At 41.5% G+C, this 22,043-nt stretch overlaps 1 protein-coding gene across 1 annotated transcript in view; it reads right to left on the bottom strand.

Annotated features, from left to right (window-relative positions):
* Positions 1 to 8,420, bottom strand: part of OCA2 (OCA2 melanosomal transmembrane protein) — a 163,556-nt gene extending 155,136 nt beyond the window's left edge. Inside the window, exon 1 of the mRNA XM_030476159.1 lies at positions 8,081 to 8,420. Coding sequence (XP_030332019.1) covers positions 8,081 to 8,349 — 269 coding nt within the window. The 5' untranslated portion in view covers positions 8,350 to 8,420. The remainder of the gene's footprint in view (positions 1 to 8,080) is intronic.
* Positions 8,421 to 22,043: the final 13,623 nt, after the last annotated feature.

Here is a 22,043-nt window from a genome sequence, read left to right as displayed (position 1 = left end):
AAAATAAATTGCATAAGACTGCAAGAGTGGGCAAAAAAGTCACTGCGAAATACTTACGTACCCCATTCAAAGAAATATTGTATTAATCCAGGATTACACTTCTTACAATAAATTCATCAATACCATAGGGTTTCCTTCTCAAACAGCAAGTGTAATGCTTGACCAGACATACCACTTCAATATAACTGCCAGCACTGCTGTCTGAGAGAAATGCTTTCATACTCCAACATTGCCAGAGCTGCACTTCAGGCAAGGAAGCCCTTAGAGAAACTGCTCGAGACTATCAGGGAGTGAATGGCAGACAGACTGTGTTTACTGTCCTTACTGACTAGCACAGAAAAAGGAGTAGCTCAGAAAATGTGAGCAAAACCTTCAGCCTTTCACAGCTGCTTCTGAATGATGCTAATTCATAGACTGTACTGAGTCAGTATCTTCTGCTGCACCCCTGAAAACTGTGAGTTGCTGTAACTGCCAATCTGTTTTCTACTTCACCCTGCCCAAAAGGAATCACATAAAAATGTGCAAAGTTAAAAACTAAGTGCATTACTTCTGAACCTACCCAGTCCTGGCAGACCTGCCTCCAGCTCATTGTGCTGTCCTAGACTTGGCTCCAACCTCCTATGGACAGAGCTCTGTATGGTCTCTGACTTCTGGTGGTCCATTAGCACAATTATTGCAAGTTGCCCCTGCAGTCCCATTAGTACCTATTAAGCAGAGAATTGCTTTTGCTTGGTCACTGTCTGTAAGCATTTTGGTGACTCATTTATCAGCTATTGCTGTATTTCAGAGACTAAATCACTTGAGCTCCTTATGAATAGGAGGTTTTTAAAAAAGCCATATGATTTGCCAGACTACAAGCTGTGACCTTTTTTTTTTTCTTTAATTCACTGGCTAATTTCTTCCATCTGCATTAATCTATTTTTCCATCAGCTACATTCAGTTTAACATGAATTTCAGTTCTTAAATATATGACCACCACTACCCTGGAAATTTTCACTGTCCAGGGTAGGACAGTGAAATGATTTCCAGTACTCCTAACAAAAGAGGACAAACCACTCTGATGTTAATTAATTCTAATGGGAGAGACATTTAAAGTGTTGGGCAAACTGAAACACATCTCTATCACCAAGAAGAACTATGCTCTAAAATATCTGCTTCTAACAGTAACCTTTGGGGGGAGGGGGAAAAAAGTTCAAGCCTTAAAGCTAAATGGTCCAAACTTACTGACGAAAGTCAGATTCCTCTCCATGACTCCTATTCTCAACTATTTTTGGCTGCACTTTCAGGGTTTGTCTTGCTCTATCCTTCAAATTCAGGGCCTGAGCCCACGGAAAAGTTGCCATGTTTTCATGAAGACCATTTACCACCCAACTACAATGCCACAATGGCTGCCTATCTTCATGTCCATCTGATGGAGCCATACATGTAAAGGCTATGGATTTCCAATGGTTTTTTTTCCTTCTCCTCAGCAACTGTCAGAAAAGAGTCCATTGTTCTTCCCGATATAAGGTTTTTGCACATGCACACCTACACAGCAGAAACTTAGGGACAAACCTGAATTCGCATTAATAAGCATGATTTGACCACCTGCTAGTACAAAGTTCTCATTCGGTTGGTTAGTATGTCAGAAATCCTACCTGAACATACGTACATCAGCCAGGAATGAAGCACACCAAACATTTTTTTAAAGAAAAAACTTTATTGAGGGGTACTGAGTGACTGAGTTGTTTGCTTCATCTTACATGGATAGCTGCTCCTCACATCAGCTACCCTTCGCCCCATGCATGCCCTCCTGCTCAACAGGGGCTGCCTCTGTGCAACTGTATTGGGTCTGGCTGGGATGGAGTTAATTTTCCCAATAGCAGCCCTTATAGTGCTGTGCTTTTGTACTTGTAGCTAGAAGGGTGTTTTGGCTACTGCTGAGCAGTGCTCACACAGCATCAAGGCTGTCTCTACAACATTCCCCCTCACCAGCCAGGACAGCTGACCCAAACTGGCCAAAGGGGTATTCCATACCGTATGATGGCTGCTCAGCAATAAAAGCTAAGAAAAAGGAGGAAGAAGAGGGGGGAGATGGAGAGGGAGGCTGTGTCTTTCATTATTTATGGTGTTTGTCTTGCAACTACTAAACGTACTGAAGCCCTTCTTCCTGGGAAGTGGATGGACATTGCCTTCTGATGGGAAGCAGAGAATAAGTCTTTTGTTTTCCCTTGTTTCTGCATGTGACATTTGCTTTTGCTTTGTTAAACTGCCTTTATCTTGACCCATTATTGGTTTTATCCATCTTGTTTTCTCCTCCGCCCTGTCCTGCTGAGGAGGGGAGCAATAGAGAGGTTTGGTGGACACCTGGCACCCAGCCAGGGTCAACCCACCACAGCAACACATTGGTTTTCAAAGTCTGGATGTCTGATTGGCTTAACCCTTCAACCATGTAATGTAAAAAAAGCATCACTAGCATTAAAAGCTTCTTCCCTGCTTAAACAGAGGTTTGCATGAGGAAACAGCTGTCCAACCCCAAAGAGGATTGAAGCTTGTATGTTATTGGCATCTTTCCACAATTGGCCTAAGAGGTCTAAAAAAGACAAACCCCACAAAACCATATTACTAACCATTAGGAAGAGAGCAACTGCTTGCCAAATTCAACAGTTTTGTGCAATGTCACAGGGATTCAATTGAAACATTGGATCTTTGGAGGTTGGTACACTGCAAATTTTTCTTTGAGTGCTGAGTTCAGTTTTTAGCCTGGCAGTTGGAAAAGTGTGAAGCAGTTAATTAGTAGCCCCCTAATTCTTTCTACAGAGCACTTAAAACCAAAAATTAAAAAGTGGTGGATTTTTGTTTATGGAAATGTCCTATCAGAATCAAAAAGCATTCGAGTGGCTACATGGGAGTGCTGTGGTTTTAATCTGCTGATGATGGAACAGAAACTGTAGTACATGACCAATCTGAGATATTTTAAATAGTTACAAGAAATAAGCACTGAGATGATGAATAGTACACAGCAACACAGAGAAATTAAATAACTCTGAACACAGGGAAATCTATCATGAGTGAGATCTGTTTCCGGTTTGTTTTGTTGTGGGTTTGGGGGGGTTTTTTGGGGTTTGGGGTTTTTTTTTTGTTAATTTTTCCATTAACAAGAAAAACTAAGTTAAAATCAGCCTTTTGCTGAAAACAGTTTTATTCAAATGAAGCAAACACTCTGCTTAAGTTACACCATACAACCGCATTTCTGTCTTCCATTACCACTCCAAGATGCTTTTTCTAGGAAATGAGGAACAGTGATTTCGAAGGGAGTAGCAGAACTTCTCAATAACTTATTTATCTGTGTATTGTGCATAATGTTGTCTTTCTGTTATACCTTCTAACATTTGAGCTAAGAGTGTGCTAGAGCTGCTTGGTTTTAGTTTTTCAGTTTTTTGAATGGTATTTTGTGAAGTAGTAGGGACAACAGCAGGGAGCTGTAATCTGAGCTAAGTCAGAGAGTCTCAGCAGTTCCATGCCTCTACACAGTTTGCTCCAGACAAGCTGTGTTGCAGCCACATGCCTCCATGTTAGCGACAAATGCTTTAGAGACTATATTCAAAACCAAACAAACCAAATTAAATCAATTAGTAAAATCGCAAACCTCCTAAATATTATTTATTCACTGCAGTGCCATAGCACTTAAAGATCCTCGTGGGGAATCAAAATTCAGAAACATTCACTACAGATAAGAAATTGAAAGAAAGCCAGAAGCATCACCATTCAGGCAGCAAGCAAGATCATCAGAAGCTACACAAGAATAATGAATGTGGCTGTTTGCTGTGAAGTCATCTTTCTGTCCTGGACTCTCTCTAATGTTTGCGTGATTGACATGAAAATCAGAATGGTTCCTACACAAACATGCAATTATGGTGTGAAAATGACCACTTTCCCTGTTTGACTGTTGAACAGAAGATGATCCCATTTCATTCTAATAGCCAAAGATCAAAATTAGTCTTACAACACACAAAAAATGTGTTTTGAATGTTTTTGAGGGTTTTTTCCTCAGTCTGTTTCCCCTGTCTTAAGATGCTTTTAAATTGCCACATAAATTTTACTTATCTAGACAGTAACCATGTCTTCTTGACATCTAATTCTAAGTCTTGTGAATGTCATTTAAAAGTAGCAATACATCAACATAATTAAAAATCAGAATTGAGATTTATAATCCCTCACTCCTAAAGGCATAACTTCACTTTCATAGTGACTTTTCAATATAAAATAGCTTATCCTCTCCCAGCTTCTCTAACTAATAGGAAATACAATTGCAATCTTTCTGTTGTATTGCTGCAAACTGAGAATACAATACATAGTTTTAACTCACTGACTTCCTCATTGCAAACAAATCTCCCTACTGATGCTGGCACCACCGACACAGAGCAAAGGAAGAGTTAAATATGGTTGATTGATTGTTTTTACTTTTTCTTGCATAAGTGAGCATTGCATAAGTGAAACTGCAGGACAGGAGAAATGCTGAGAGAAATAGTTTTGTTTGATGAAACACAAATTCAAGCAGATTCCAAAAAAGAGATTTTTTCTTTTGTTATCCCAAAGATGAATCTTCTTAATGAGGCACAAAGATTAAAATAAAAACACCCAAGGGCTATTGTATTAAATGACTAGCAAGTTCCAGGGCCGAATTCATCCAAATATAACTTCAGCAGAGTAACAATAGAGCTTGGTTTCATCACCTTGCTTTCACAGCCTAATTTCTCGTGAAAAGTTCACGACATAATGAATTGTACAACTGCCAACCTTTTTTTATTTTTCCTTTCCTAAGAAGATAATGTTATTATCTGACCACCTAAAGGAGGTAAACCAGCAATTGTGTCAAAGAAAGAAATGCAACATGAAATTAATGCCACAGGGTCTAGTTACTCTATTACTCCCCTCTTCCACCACCTTCCACCACTTTTACATTCCAGTGAATGCCCTTCTTTTCTCAGTAGTCTAATTTTAAATAGCAACACGAACTAATTTGCTACATGAGATTAAGAGTTAGTATTCATCTCATGTCTATAGTTGGCCTTCAAGTCTTCTTAACTCCTAAATCAAAAACAGCTCACCTCACCCCGCTCCTGGGGATCACTAAAGAGGATTTCAGATTTGGTTGATATAAAACCGTGCTGTTAGGCTTTTTCTGTGGAAGTAGCACTGATGATGATAATGACACCAAGGCAAGCAGGGGCCTTTTTTTGGCCACATCCTGTATGTACAGGGACAGAAATAGCTTGTGCTACTGGAGATTATCAGAGCTGGCCTGAAGAGCATTGCTGATGCTGCCACAGAGCAGCATGAAATCTTCCTGCAAGGTAAGGGGCTTCCAAGCCAAAGAAGGTGGCTTGGACCAACGTCTATCAACCGCAAAAGCAACTTTCACATAACTGTAATGAAAAAGAGCCTGATCAATCCATTGTTTAAAGGCTGAGGAAAATAAGAGAAGTGCAAAGTCAAAATCCAGACTTCAGTGTCACTTTGCAGTACTTTAAAACCTATCTTTCTGATAGACAAAACTACATCACAGTTCAGTGAAAATGTACACCCTAGGCCAGGCACATTCCCACTGAACACCACTGGAGCTTCATCCATAGTTCACTCAAAGAGGCATGGCTGCATTTCCCACAGCAAGCAGGACCAAAGGAATTATGTTGCTCACAAGAAGGCAGACAGGCTTATTTTAAGGGGAAGGATGCTCTGGAAAGACAAAGTCATCAGAGCGGCCACTGTGGATGGCCCAAGCCTCCTTACACAGAGCCAAGGGAGCTTAAAGCAATGCAGTAAAAAGTCAGAAGGTATTGGTCTTCAATAGACAAAGTAAATAGGAAGGCATTTTGACAGGCAGGCAGCCTGTACACTGACCACAAAATAGCTGCAGGACTGTGCTGCAGTCAAATGGAAATGTTCAGTCCAGAAGAAGGTGGACATCCATGTTCCTAGGAAAAGGGTCCTGCCTAACTCAAGAACACTTGCTTCAAGGTTATTTTAGGGACTGAGATAAATCCCCTGTTCTGTTAAATAGATTCTTTGGAAAGTCTTCTCTCAGTGTACATTTGAACAATTTAGAGAACCTAGGAATCTTATCCCTGAAAGATAATTCAGCAATTTAAGTTAAGTAGATGCATTAAAACAAAATCATACAGACATGCCAATTTAGTGAACCTCTTCGTGGATAAAAAAAAAAGGATTTGGTCTCCTCTTTTTTAATCATTAGTAGTTTTCTTTGCAAGCAAAAGAACAATTTACATTAAAAGCTAATTTTCATTTTAATGAACTAATCAAACAACTCGTGAGTTTGCAAAGGTTTATCCATGTTTTTATCTGTATTCTGTTGAGCAGTCCCAATGATTTAAGGGTAATTACTCATACTAGAGGGGTCACACAGTATTTTAACTGCACCTCATGTGCATTGGCTAAAATACATGCTAAGAAGAGCCAGAGAAGATTCATCTCCATGAAAAAAAAATATTGGAGGAAAAAGAGAGGCAAAGATTAACAAGGATAAATTTCAGGAGATCCTTTCCTGAGACCTAATATGTTGCTATAGAAGATTAGATATACATTTGTATGTAAGGGAGCATGGGCCTGGCTGTTTAATTGTACGTCTATTCTTAAATCACAATGACTACAGTTTACTCAACAGGAAAACAGTGTTATCAAAAGACCTGGCGGTACTCCCTGCACCTGCAAGAAGGCAGACTCCCCTGTGATTTAGTATTTTTCATCTCTGACACCTGTGACCATGATTTCCAAACTGTAGTTTATAGGTTCACAGTAAGTTGTGTATCACCAGTACACCGAAAAATAACAGAAAGAAGTTTAGCCAAAAGGGTGATAGCTGGTCCATAAGAATCACAGGATCATAGAATGGTTTGGGTTGGAAGGGACCTTTGAGACCATCTAGTTCCAACTTCCCTGCCATGGGCAGGGACACCTTCCACTAGATCAGGTTGCTCAAAGCCCCATCCAGCCTGGCCTTGAACACTGGCTGGGGTGGGGCAGCCACACCTTCTCTGGGCAACCATCATGGCAAATGGCAAATCATTAAATAAATTGTACTTTTATGTTTAGTTTTAATTAATTAGTTCTTTAAAATCTGATTTAAACATTAAACTGCTTTGAAATCTACCCTGTTTTTTCCTGATTTCTAGCAGTGCAACAAGTCTCCAGCATCAGGTTCTGGAGATTGTGCTAGCACTCTACTTCACCACTGCAATGTGAGCCATCTTGCTCGATGCAGACACCCCCAGGCAGTGTTTCAAGGCCTGTGCTCTGCAGGAGCTTGGATTAGGTACAGCATTGTTCTCGCTTTAAGTTCTGTCAAGTCACCTCTACAAATTCTCAAAAAGGTTGACAGTCCACCCTGGCTGCCTTCCTGGCTGCCTTCCACACACTGCTGTTGTTACTGGTGCAAAGCTTGCTCCATCGTGCTACCAAAGGGGTTTAAGAAAGTAAATGTGTGAACAAGAAAGCGTTAAAAAGCCACCTGCAATATTTTTGGGTCTATAAAATATTTCTAAATACTTACAAATAGAATTGCTGATGTTGTATCTGTCACAACAGGAAAGACTAGCACTCCCACCCCCAAACCTGCACCTCTCCTGATGGAGCAGAGGATGCACAAAGAGCACACGCTTGATATGTGGTGTGTCAGCTGCCATAGTCGTGTTATTATTGCCATTTTAGTATTTGCAATTTAGTTGTAGCGGTTCCATTTACAGCCTTACATTGTGTTTTTCTGAAAGAGGTGAGGGGTGGGACATGAAAACTTCTTTATCTCTGTGTGTTTTGTGACACCAAGTAGGGAAGGAAAGGCATATGTCTGGTCTTGAAAACACAGTAAAATTGGCCTATGGCTGCTATTAAAGCTGAGATTAGTTAAATATCCATAACCCCTCCATGGCAATTAAGACTGCTTTGACGTCCCATTAAGCTTCCTGTTCTCTATGTAGGTGGGAGAAACAACATTCACTCAATGAACATGCATATCTGCTCTGTAAGGTAATAAAAATTAACTTTAATTAGGAGAAAAAGATATTCTATTTGTCCTTATTCTTACCTTCCCTGAACGGGGACAGGAGTGAAATCCTTCCCCAGAGCAATGCAGACATCCTCCCGTATTGCTGGATTTTCACACAGGGTCTGTTGCTCTCCAAGACTTGCTACCATGCCATGATACTCTTTCAAAAGCCGCAGCTCATTGCAACTTTTGGTCACTGGTTTGGCTGCCACTTTTGCAGTTAAACTGGTTTGACGTAGAGATGTCTGATTCAGCTCCATCTCTTGTTGTCTAGGAATAGTACTTTCATCTTTATTATCCAAGTACATCTGTCCCTGGGGGGTGTTCTCCTAAAGAAAGTGAAAACAAATATATTAGGACTAAATTGAATTGACTCAATGTTTACTTCAGTACATGTGTGTTAAAAATGCCAAGCAGAAGACTTTTTGTTTACCTTTGGATATTTCTCTTGATGGTTTATTACCAAAAAGAATAATTCCGAAGTTTTAACATCTTTGCAACTTCAAAATTAGCCGTTATAAGACACATTGAAATACATAGAGATGGGTCTTCTACTTTTTCCATGTCTACCATGACTTTCTCCCACAAGTTTCCCAGGACCTTGCACTAGCCTATCCCACAGGATAAGCAAAAATTATCTCCGCATCAGTGGCACAAGAGCCACTGGTGCAAAACATCTTCCCAGCTTATAACACCACTGCTTCACCACCATGATGCAGGATTTCTTCAGCAGCTGTGATGGCAGCAGCCCTGCAGAAGCCACCTCTCTCCTCCCAGCCCTCAGGCTCCCTCGGAAAGCTCTGTCATGCAGAAGCTGTTGCAGCTGATGGTCCCTAATTAAGCAGAGCAGGTACTCGAGTTTTATGAAAACAACGTGCCATTTCAGCACTTGCCAGAGGCATTTATGAAATGTGAATCAAACCTTGATGAAAATTAGGTTCTATTAGATGATTATTAATGGTGATTATAATAAAAATTAGTGCATAACAGTCAAAAAGCTTTTATGTTCTCATCATTAAAATTCAGCGTGAAAAGTTATAAAAAACACTTCAGAATCCCCCAAAGTGCACAAATCAGGCATGAAGGCCGAGTTAAAGATCAGCCTGTCTTAAACGCACACTGTGGAGTCTAATCACAGGAATATTTCAGAATAAAGTGCTGAAGCCACCACAGAGTACAGCAAGAGCTCAGGAAACAGGCCCATCAGCCTCTGATGTCTCTGCAGTGGGGGGAAAGCAGCCTTGTCAGAGCACATATGGGGCAAAACTAGCACAGTAACAAGGAACAGATTCTTCTTTGGTTCCAGCAGGAGAAATTACTAGAAACAGAAATAACAAAGAGTTCCTGATGATTTTGTGCAGTTTTGACTTCTCAAAGCTATAACGCTATCGGCTTTACAGAGAACCTGTTTTTAGACATGGCTGACTTACATCAAGAGACATTGAAAACACTTCAATTTTCAATGGATAATACTTCTCCCTTAGATATTTTCATAAAGGGACAAGCCCTTTCTTCACTTAGTGCAAGGAACACAAGCGTGGCAGATGTAATAACAAATGCACTGTCACTGAGCTGGTCCAGGACTTCTCCACGGCCTGAAAAGCACTGAATTTTGGTGATCCAAGACAAAAACCCAAGTGAAAGTCCTGGGAAGCCAGGCTTACCACTCCTGCACTGTGAGATTTAAAGCTTTAGATGTTGCAAGAGCCAAAGCATACCATGCGGGAGCCACCACTACCCCAACAACAACTTTTTGTCATGTCTGGTAGCCTGCTGCCCTACCAGGCAGCCACTTTTGCCTATTCTAAAATCCCAAACTGCCTTCCTTCCTAATAAATAACTTTGAAACGCAAATACTTCCAACTCCAAATGGAAAAGATCATTGCTCTTGTCTTCAATATTGCTTTATATTTTTATGTACTGGCTTTATTAAGACACTCTGTAAATCATAATTGAGATATCTGCCCACTTATTCCATTTTTCATAACATTTGGCTTGTCTGAGTGCCTGCTGTGAAAATACACAGATTTTTAAATTATGTCAGGCTGTGGAAACATCAGTAGTAAACGTACAGCAACTCAGGCTGTACCAGTTCTTAAAAGATGAGAACCTGAACACAACCTTTAAAATTGACCCTGTCTCACCCCAAAAGTGGGAACCTTTTATCTGTAGGTGAGTAAGGACTAGATTAGTCATGCTTTCACATGTACGAAGCCTTAGTATGAAAGACATTAGGTTTCAGAAATAATAAAAACAAAAGAATGCCAAGGACAAGAAGCTTGAGAGAAAATCTGATGCCTAGATACAAAACCAATAAAACACATTATTGCACATTCACAAAGCTTTGCAAAAAGATAAAATAATACAGCATCATTTTGCCACTAGAGACAGGTTTGATTGTAATTACCTACGTAGCTAAAACATTGCTAAGGCAACTATCACCATGGTACCTAAGCTTCTAAGACATCGGTGCATTTACTATTCAAGAAATTCTCAAACGATCACATTTTTCTGTAGTTAAAGAACTTTTCTTCACTTTTATTTCTTCTTCCTTTTTCTTCTCTTGCAATGCATCCATCAGCAATGAGACATAGGTGACATGTGACATGTGAAGGTGAGAAGAGATTTTAGCCAAGGAAGCTATGCAACATCAAGGGCTTTTTGCCACAGCTAGAATTTGATCCAGTAACCACACATCCAGAGTTTGACTATAAAAGCGCTAATACAGTGTTTAAGCCATGTTTGTTATCCCTTCTCATCCTTTTCATTCAAGGGATCCACTTTTAAAGTCCTAGTGCAGAATTTATATTTTCTTCAATTTTTCAGGTGCTAATAAGATCAACAGGGTGCATTATTTTATTTAAGAGGATTTGAGTATTCTGCTTTTTTGTTGCAAAACAAAATGCTGGAAGCAAATGATGTAGCTGTTAATACATCATCATTTAAAACGTTATTTTCCTCATATCAATTAAGCACAGCACAGCATTTTTGCAATCAAAAATTAAGTAGAATTTTTTCTTAGGGGCCATGAGACTACAAAATATCACATCTGCTCCAAGTAATGCCTAGAAATAGCATGTTTTCTGTCTTGCACATCTTATTATCCAGCAAAGCCTCTCTCCCATCAATACTGGAAAAAACATTACACTAAGCAGCCTTGCCATTATCAGGCAGAAACCCAAATCCTGGAAAAGAAGTAGCTGAAGAGGGAGGGAGTGGTGCTGCTGTGCAGTGTGCCTGCACACCTGCCTTACCCAGGAGAAGGAGAACATGGTTTTTGAAGCAACGCTCTCACTCAGCCCTCAGAGCTTGGATCTGCTGGGAACTTCTCTGCCAAGGAAATTTCAGACCAAATCTCACCTGCCTGGGAAATGTCTCCGTAACATCTGAGACTGAACAAACTTGTCTCTTGCTCCAACTCCTCTCTCAGCGTGCACCTGTGCCAGGCACACTGCAGAGGCCATAGGTACAAGCTGCTGCGAGGAACCTCCAAGAGTGTCACACTGACAGAGTGCACCTCGCAGACATGCCCCCAAGCCACCTTTCCATATGTGCCTCTCCCTCCAGATACGCACCTCCTGACAGCTTCCCCACAAGTCAGACAGCTGATGTTGTGCTGGCCTTCTGTGGCAAAGACACCTTAAACTGGTCTCAGCAGCAGGGAGGAGAGTTGCTGTTCCTAGCCTGTGGCCCAGAGAAACGTATCAGGTCTTCAGCACTACATCTCAGAAATCCTCCCCCAGGAGGCTTGTCCTTGCATAGCCATTGCATATCCCTGACCCTGCCATTCTGGGGACAGGCAGATGAAAATGCAGCTCAAAACCTATCCCTAGAGCCACAATCTAAAAACAAGACACTGTACACACACACATGCTCCCGCATTACCACTGCCAAAACACACTTATTTATATTTATTTATTTTGAATAAAGACAGGGTACTGCATCATCTAATGTGGTGATGTGCAAACAAGAATTCTCTGTATTTCTTAATTAGTGTGTTTTCTTTTATAAATAGAAGGTGCTTCTAACTGTAGGAAGAAGGTAAGACTGGATTGGGCATACAGGGTGTAACAAATCACTTTGACATCGGGATTTCACAGTATGTTCCAGTGAAGCTGTTTTCCATGGAAACCCTGCCAATCCTACATACAGGATCCCCATTATCCCATAGTGTGGTATTAGGGATTGCATATCGCACAGAATAACACTGCACAGAGCAGCCCTCGGTATGGGAGGCACAACCGAGTGGGAAGACAACAGAGCATGGTGTGCAGAGTGGGGCTTCAGGGCAGGTCAAGCAGATTGTTACTACCGACTCTTCCATGGTTTGAGGGTCATCTTTTCTTGCCACCCGTCAGTGGCAAGAGGAATGATGTGGATAAAGCTTTATCATTATGCACCAAATACAAATAAGACTGACTGAGGCTCGTGTCTAATATAAGACTCTCTACTTACGTTCCCCATGAATTCTTGGCCCACAGATGCAGGGAGGACTATTTGGCAGGTGGAAGCAGGGTGAGAGGCTATAGGAAGCTTTGTCTCCATTGCCCTGCCCAAGAAGAAATTGCTTAAAATTGTTCCCATGAGAGCTGTTCCAGGTGGTGGCTCCCAGACACGAAAAAATGTTAAAGCCCAAATACCTTATATTCTCTCTCATCGGGTTGGGTAATGGTTTTAAACTAAAAAAAGGGGGGTTCAGGTTGGATGTAAAGAAAGCATTCTTTACAATGAGGGTGCTGAAATACTGGAACAGGTTGTCCACCTTACAGTGGAGTTAATGCAGCAGTCCCTGGTGCACACACAAGACCTCAACTTTGTTAGTGCCTGGGCTGCTTGTCTCACCCCACTGCTCGCAAAGTTTATCAGGGCTGATGGGCATCCAGCACAACAGCTTCCCCTGAGCTTAACAAGATGCAGGAAAAACCTTGCTGTGGTCAGAGTAAATTCCCCAGTCTCCTCTGCACTCAGCTGATGCTGCTGCAATCCAGCAGCCGCTGTGCCTGGAGACATGGCCTTGCCTCTTGAGGACACTAGACAGCTGCAGAGCCCAGGGGAGATGTGGGAGTGGAGGCCTTGCAGGATGGAGGTCTGTTGCTACCCATGATGATAATGATAGTCATGATGGAGAGGTGTGCCCAGGGGACAAACTTATTGTACAGGCATGATTAAAACAGCTTAAGAGGGGACAGCATTTGTGAGCCCCAAAACAAAACAAAATTAACATAGTGGAGAAACCACTCAAAGGCCAGCTGACAAAAGAAAACAATACTTTCTGTTATTTTCCTTTTTAAAGTGCAGCCCCATGGACGGTCGCGTCATTGCAACTTTCTGGGCAGCAAACCACTGTACAGGAGCAAAAGCAAGCAGCCTTGGGGAAAGAAATAGTATTGCCCAGCTGCATCCCAAGAAAGCATAAAACCATCAGGCTGCACTGAGTAAAGTAGCTGAGAAGGGACTATGGCAAGTAAGCATGACAGAACAGATGTAATGGAGAAAAAACAGTGTGACACAATGTGGCAACGCTTTCAGAAACCATGCTGCCAGCAACACATGCGAGGATGAGCATGTCTTCCCTGGGTCGCCTCTCAGTGCCTGTGTCGGGCAGGACAGGCTTCATGTGCGATGGTCAGAGCTGTGGTACCAACACGCTGCCGTTCCTGGAGCGCTTTAGGGGTAGTTCTGCGGGGCAGCACCAAGCAGCAGCAAGAGTTTCAGTGCCCGGAGGCTTCACTCAAAAGGGCCGCAGCCTGAGCTAATCGGCCCCGGCCCGGACACAAGCCCTGGCAGACCGCCACAAACACGGGCACAGGCTGACCCCTGCTGGCAGCCTGACCGCCAGCCAGAGACGGGTTTTCCTCGGCAAAAACGCACTTAAGGGGATTCCATTTGTAAAGCCGGGTGTCGAAGGAGGATCCGCGATCCCGGCCCGCCCCTGCGAGCGCCCTGGGTGCCTGGGAGGGGGAGAAGGGCCTGGCCGTGGCCGGATCAACCCCAGCAGTTCCCGCCGCAGCACTCCCCGGGCTGTACATGGGTATATGTACGTATATATTCATGAGTGTATATAATTATACATCTATATTAGCCAGTGGACACTCATTCTCCGTACGCAGGAATGGTCTGATAGGGCAGTCCTTCGTGCGATAGGAAGTGGTTTGTATGTATCTTACAGTGATGAACAGCAGTGGGGCATGCACAGGCTGCCGTGATCAGGGGAGCCGGATTTTAAGAATTCATCAGGAAAAAAAGCAATTTAAGAAGTTTCATCCGGTTCGACTGAAGGTGTCATTGACACAGAGACTTACATCATCATCCAGGCAGTAACTGATCATCCTGCTCGAAGATTCATTTCCCCACGTAACCATTATCCTATGCTAAAGAGCCCCATAAATTAGGCATTATTAAAGAACATGCTCTGTCCCTGCATGTTTATGTTCCAATGCCGTGCTCTTGCTCAGTGTTTAATCTAAAGATTTGGTTTCCAGAGCCTTTTAGAAGGAGTCTTTGTTGAAGGAAGAATTTAAGTGAAGAGCTATCAGCTTGGTCATTAGGAGCAGGGAGTACCGCACACATAATGGCAATCAAACAGGCCAGCTACCAAAAAAAAAAAGAATACCGATAAAACAGTAATTTCCTTTTTCCTTTCTTATTGCATCTGTCAAAGAGGACAACACAAAGCCCATTCAAATAAATAGGCAGACGTTTAGTGTCTAATCAGATACAGATAAGTAAGTTGCAATACACTGCAATGTTAGCTTCCCCTTCTCCACCACCTTTATGTCCCACGTCCCTGTAGAGCCCATAGAGAGAGACAGGCACTGTCCTTCAATCCCCCATCCAGCTCATGCTACAGTGGACTCCTGGGACAAGATCAATGCAGCATGCTTTAGAAGTGTCTGTACCTCTCCCTGACTCTCAAGGGACCTGGGCCTGAGGGAGATGTGTGTTGTAAAGATATCTCAGCTTCAGTGAGCAAATTTCCAGCAAATGTCACTAGCTTAGCATCAGGGACTGGAGTCGCTGAGAACATGAAATCTGCTGCACTAAGTAATGCTGTATAGTTACTAAGACCAGTGTTGGAGCTTGGTCATTTGGAGACTTAATGCTGTCACATCAATGAGCCAGTACATATACTGAAGTAGATTTTTTGCTGGTAAGATGAGAACAAGTGAAGGGGGAGGGAGGGTGAATGTCAATATTAATACAACAAGCCACTGAACAACTTCTTCAGCCAATGTTGCTCAAGTGTGACAGTTGCATCACCTGTGATGCACACTCACTGGAACAAAAACAATGCCAACACCTTAGACAAAAAGGAGAGAAAAGCAGCTAAATACTATCTTAAGTTTATGAGCCTGGAGATTCAGAGGGCTGTGTTAGAAGTAGTTTGTATTGTTTTTCGGATTTTGGTCTTACTTTGGCTGGGGAAAAAAAAAAAAAAAAGAGATGGTAGAAGAGACTTGCAAAATATAGGTGGAGACCATTCAGTATATGCAGCTTGCTCTGATTAAAAGATGTTGATAAACCAGGCAGCTCTGAAGTATCCTTCCTGTCATGACCCAAGTGTAAACCCACAGAGGATTTTCTTCTCTCCTAAAGCTACAAGAGTTGCTTTTTATGCCTTAAAGTTAATGTTTCTGCATTCTCTTAAAAATAGGATCAACAGCAAATGCCATGTCTCAAGAAAGCTAAACAGCCTGCTGAGATGTCCAAGGCCATTCATGGGATCTATGTGTAAGAATGTGAAATGATTCACACCTATGAGTAAAATTCCAGCACTGTAGCTTTGATAGAGGATTTTTGGCAGCTCGGTACTTCTCTTTTGCACTTTCATAACCCATCATTATGTGGTCCTGGGAAGACAGTGAGATCTCATGGTCTCAGACCATGTTGAAGAGCTTCTGTGAGTAACTGCTTGAGGTCTCAAGGTAGAGACAGGCAAGAAATTCTTGGCCCTGTGGCACTTGCGAGGGTCTTGGGTGTCCCCAGATGCTGCAAGCAAAGGCAGAACAGGGTGAGAACCCAGGCAGGAAAGCCTGTTAGGAAAGACTATTCTGAAATCTTAAATGTCTTCCAACAGGTCTTCAATGATTATTACAGATTGGTGATGTTGTTATTTTTACTTCAGGTTCTTTATCCTTCAGACATGTCTGACTAAGTATACAGCAGTGCTCTATCTTGTTATTTGGTGCATATAAAGGTCTTTACATCTTTCTTTTATTGTAACGAGCAAGATGGTAGGGAGGAGTTGATTGGTTAACACTATATTTTGAAATTATTAAAATAAGCCTGGCTAGTTTCTGCTCTGTTTCAGAAAAAAACCAGAAATTCAGGTTTCCAAGTGGAAAAGGAATACCTGTATCAGGGGTTGTTTTTTATTAGTTTTATGCCTGTACTCCACTAATAAATGTTACAAGTTCTTAACAAATTATTCTACAGACTTTGAAGCTGAACACCAAGCTCCCTAAAACAAAGTGCAGGAAAATATATATTATTGCCCCCTGAATGACATGTCTAGATGATTGCTATTCCCACAGTACCAATCATTCTTATGTCTAACTTGATAAACTGCAGGTGCCTGAAATTGCCGCAGCAGCTAGAATACTGATACGCAATAAGCGTTCATGTCACATTTCTCCTGTCCGCTGTTAGCCTAAATTTACTTCATTGAAAAGAAGATGATAAGGAGTCTCTTTGCACAAAGGAATTAGAGCCTCCATATGCCTTGGCAGCTGTAGCATGAAAAAAAGATAATACCCACAGGTGCGGAAGAGCAGAGTTCATGATATTGGTGGTTTCTCCTTTATTCCAAACGCGCAGCAAAGTACAATAAAATAGATATTTTCCTACAGGACCCAAGTGCAAATGGAGGTAGCAGTGAAATAGACTTGCAGTTTTGAGCTGGTCTCTTTGTCCTAATATTATCAGACAAGTTTGGTTTGTGTAATGCTTTTTGGTGCAGTGACTATTTCAAAATGAACGTAAATTTTTTATAGCCTGCTAATATGGCTGGAGTTTTAACTTCACTGCAGGTAAAAATAACCGCTACATGATTCGTTGACACTGGCCATAGTGCATCCAAGATAATTGAACCAAAAGAGGGACATTAAGAGAAGTAGGTTAGTATTTTGTATAGATACATTTCCATATTCAATGCTCAAAAAAGTTGGAGTTTTTGTTTACTTTTCAAAAGATGTTTTTATTTATTTAACAAATTGTTTCTTTCCTGTACTAAGTAGATTCATGGCTAAGTTCAGAAATTGATTATCACCACAGGACAAAAATATTTCCTGTTTTACAAAGCAATGAATGCAAAAATAATACTATCCTGAGACAATCATGGCAAATAGCACGGCATTCCAGGAGCCTGACAGTGACCGTGTGAATGGGCACAGCTGTACTGCTTTCAAGCATTGCTAGTTCATTAGTACTTGTTCTTCTTTACAGATTAGAAGGGATTTGGTTCTGTTCATATCAAAGATTTGCTTTGATTTTAGCTGGGACAGGGTCGGACCTGATTGAGCTAATAAGTCTCAGTTCGGATTAGAAACGTCAGTGCTATTCTAATGACCTGCTCTGATGTGAATTAAAAACTGATCAAGCCTATACTGAGTAAGCAAGGGTGAAAATGTAAAACAGACATATTTAGAACTTTCTTTTCTGGGTCTGGGCACTCCGCTAGCACCTTACTGCTGTAAACAGCTTTTTACGTGCCCCGTGTTTCAAATGAGCCTGTTTTTATGTACATTCATATTTCTTAGATGCAAACAATGATGCCCTAGAAGGAAACACAGTGTCTTCAATGAAAACCGGTGTTTCTGTGCAGTAGGGGGCACTAGTTCATGTGGTAGTCCTGGCAAATTTGTTAACTTCTCTCACAGCTTTAAAGCATTTTTGCAAGACCAAGAGGCTGAAAGCGCGGAGTATGAGATGTAGATTTGTGAAGCTGGCAGCTTTCTGGAGTGTTAAAGCTTATGAAAATCCAAATCCAAGATAAAATGTATGGAATGTGAGCCTTGCCTTGGGGCTTTATAAAAAAATACACTGAGGCTAGTGAGAGTTCTTCCACTGCCTCCACTAAGCTTTGGATCAAGCCTTTCAAAGATGTTCGGCCAATGTGTGAAAGTACACCTGAGTGTGTTTCCCTGAACGGGGGAACAAGGGTGGCCTCTCTGTTCAGATATCTTAAGCAAACCACCCCTAACAAGTGATTGTGTTTGCTGGCACTCATGGAAGACAGTGCATTCCTGGGCAGAAAGTTCACTGCACAGAAGAGTCATTAGCGAGCCCTTCTGTGAATCCCTCCAAGCCTCCAGAAAGTCTGCTGCAAGAATGAATTTCTGAAGGAGCTGCTTAAAGATCTGAGGAAAACTTGGCTAGAAGAATAGCCACATGATCCTCCAGTCCCTCAAGTATTCTTGGCTTTCAGACACTAAGTCCAGCGTGACATGACAGCTTTACACAGTCAAAAAACCACCATTCACCGACAGATCAATGCGATATCGTGACAGATAAACAGAGGGGAGGAGGGAGATGTGCACCCACCTTCCCCTTTCTTTCTTTATTCTCATTCAAAATTTTTTAGCATCTAACAGTTCAGGTGAAAGTGAAAACGTCCCACAGTGACTCTGGCTGTTTGCAGGGCAGCACAATGGCTGCAAGCAAGTTGCCCTGAGCATGCGTGAGCACCATGATCACCTCATGCCAGGGCAGACCCATGGGCACAGCCAGCTCTGAACTTTCAGAAAGTTCACATGAGTTTGTTTCACCTCTAGCTTTAGCCCTCCAACATTATATTATCCCTTAAAAAAATCCTTCCTGAAAAATAGCCCTTGAAAAATATAATTTGCAGGTCATAGAGCTTGACAGAAGGCTGGAAGAAACTATCACCTTGTGTGACAATTGGTTCTATTCTGCTCTCTCCTTTTATTATGGTGGTGACACCCTATTCCCACTGTGGCGCATAGATACAAATAAGAAGGGGAAAGAAGATAAAACTGTTGGGCCTGACACACACTAATGACTCTTCTCTCTACCATAAAGCTAGAGCAAGATACATTTGCACTTACTCTAAGTCCTATTTTCACTGTCAAAGAAGTGTAAATGAATGCTAGGTTTGGTGGGAATAGGACTATTATCTTCAAAGAGATAATTTGACCTATCTAAACTTCGCAGCAGTTTCGCAGGAATACAAAATTTTCTTTACCCAATACAACTTGGAAATCTCACCCTAGCAGTCATAAGAAAGTGGAAGACAATGACTAGATAATTTCATGCATCCCAAAGCTTTAATTTAATCATGGATTGTAGTTCAGGAGACATATTATTCAAAGATATGTATGAATTTCACATCGAACTACAGACATTTGTTTCTTTTGCTTCATGCAAGATAATTGCTAGATTATGGGTAATTGTTAGATAAAGAAGTCTTCTTTTCATTTTTCGAAGTTCACAAAAGTTACCTCACAGCAGAAATAGTTCTCAGTTAACACAGCAATAGAAAATTCTTAATTATTAACTTTCTCTGACATCCAAGTAGTCTGTATTTTAAAGCTAAATATCAGTTATATGAAAGTAAATCAAGTCTCTCTGATGCTCGGTGTGGTAGCTCAGTAAGTGGCTAAACAAAATCAAGTCATAACTTTGTTCCTTTAAAAATGTTAGGAAAATCAGCAACAGTTGTTTAACCCAATATTGCTGGAACTGTTGTGGGAAGGTTCCTTTTGAAAACACAGACACCTTTAGCTTAGGGTTATATGCCCCAAAATTATTGAGATGCCTTTTATGTAATGGACAGCATTGCCATTGGAATTATTTATAATTTTATGATAAACTGGATTTAAGGCATCCATCTGGACCCATTCAGAGCAAGCATCTCTACAAACAGACCTATGCAAATAGTAGGTCTAGGAACCAGGAATGCAGTCTATTTACACAAAATACAGCTCTCTAGCAAGGAGCCACAGCGCTGCAAAATGTTCCAGCATTTAACAGACAAAAAAAGCTTACAATCTCCTGCACCATGTACACATGTAGTGAGTAGGAATTGAGATTATTGTTTTCCCTCCATGTAAGAATCTGTTACCCACCAAGTGCTGGGTACAGTGCTGGGGCTCTTCTTTGGAAAGGAATCTGGAAGAAGGGAGGCAGTGCAGAAAAAAACTCAATGAAAATACTTCAAGGGCTGGAGAGATGCCTTATCAGTAACAGACCAAAGGTACGCGATTTGTCCCATTTCTTCAGAAAAAAGATGGAGTGATGACTCAGTTATTAGGCCACCTTCCAGAGAGAAAATATCTGACACTAAAAGACTCTTGAACTTAGTGGATAAGGCATCACACAAACTGATGTCTAGAAGCTGAAGTCAGATAAATTCAAACAGGAAATGCAGGACAATTTTTGTTGCCCCCCCTTTTTTTTTTTTTTGTCATCACATTGATTAACTACTGAAACAAACTACTGAGGACAGCAGCCTGGCAATATCTTCTCAACGTGAGTTATCATGGAACATCTGCTTAGACAAGGCACACCAACGCTTTACCAATGCTTGTAAAACTGACTGAAATGTTTGAATGTGGAATAAAAATGTGAGAGGTGGAGCTGAGAGTCCCCCTCAAGCCCTAGATGCTATGAAAGTCCAACTCTACAAATTTATTTTTAGTCCATGATCTCAAATTCATTTGAGGTTAATTTTCCAGCTCAGGAAATACATCAGTGTCAGTACCAACTGGAATCTGGTTTTTAGACCTTGGCTTTGCAGATCTTTGATAACAACCAGGGAAAACAGAAATGGTTATCGCAGTAGAAAAGTTGTTTCAAAAAAATCCTTGAAGTGATCTGTTCCTTTTGGACCTATAAAACCGTTCAGAGGCTTAGGTGAAAAAAAGCCTCTAGTTATTGAGAATTTTTTTGTATATTTTCATGCTTAAAAAGCAATGCTTCTGCCAGCAATTTTTGTTGAATACTGTTATTTATAGAGCCACTTCAGCAATGAAATAGGAAGCTGAAATCACTCTGCATGCTTTGGCAGCCCTTGGCATGGGAAGGATGTCTGAGAGGTACTGAGAGGTATTCAGACTATCTTTTTTTATTTTCTCAATAATAATAAAAAGATAATAAAAATCTGTCTTCAGAGCTTCTCTATAAAAGAGAACTCATTAGCTGAGAGACACACAAAATGCAAAGAGCTCATTATGCTTTTGAAGATACCATGTTTAGCCAGACATTGTATTCTAATTGGATTTTCCAGCAGCAAAAGCAGAAGACTCTCAAAATGAACCCTCCAAGGGAGTCAAGGAGTGACTTTGCTCTTTCCCTTTGAGCCCCTGTAGCCAACAGGGCATCTCAAGGTCTTTGTTCTTCATGACTCCAGCCACAGTGGAGCAGCTCATTCACTCACCCTGTAGTGGAGGAAGCTCATGATGACTGCTGGTGCCTGCAGCCTCCCCTCCCAGCCCCAAACTGACGAACCTTCAGAAATACCTTCCAATAGGCCATGCCAGAGAGGAGCTTAGTTGTGTGCTCTTCTCATCAGCCCTACTCTTGTTTCAAACCTGGAATATCTCAGCCTCTGCTTCTACTTGGGAAGGTACTAAAAGAGACCCTCGCACCCAAGGCAAGATTGGTGGGGCCAGTGGGACCCAAAGGCACCAGTGCCTGGGGAGCTGCACTGCCAGAAAGGCAGCCTTGCTTGTTCTGGCAGGCTCCTGCCCCTCAGCGCCCACCCATGCACACATGCTCTCCTGCCACACAAGCAGGACTGTCTAATTAAGTCTTACAGAGGATGTCACTGACCCATGCTGTTGTTTTAATTCACTGCGTGGCATAATAAGGGATTCTGGAAAATGAATGCAGAGTGGCTTTTCTTCTTTTTAACACTTAGAATACAGCAAGCTTCTTTCTCACCTAATTATATGATACACACCATAGAATAGTTCAGGTTAGAAAGGACCTGTGGAGGTCTTCTAGTCCAAACCCAGGCTAATAAAAAACTGAATCCAGGTTG

Source organism: Strigops habroptila, chromosome 2, assembly GCF_004027225.2.
Source record: "Strigops habroptila isolate Jane chromosome 2, bStrHab1.2.pri, whole genome shotgun sequence".
Lineage (NCBI taxonomy): Eukaryota > Metazoa > Chordata > Aves > Psittaciformes > Psittacidae > Strigops > Strigops habroptila.
Note: the sequence above shows the minus strand (reverse complement) of the source record. Positions and strands in the feature narration are given on the sequence as shown.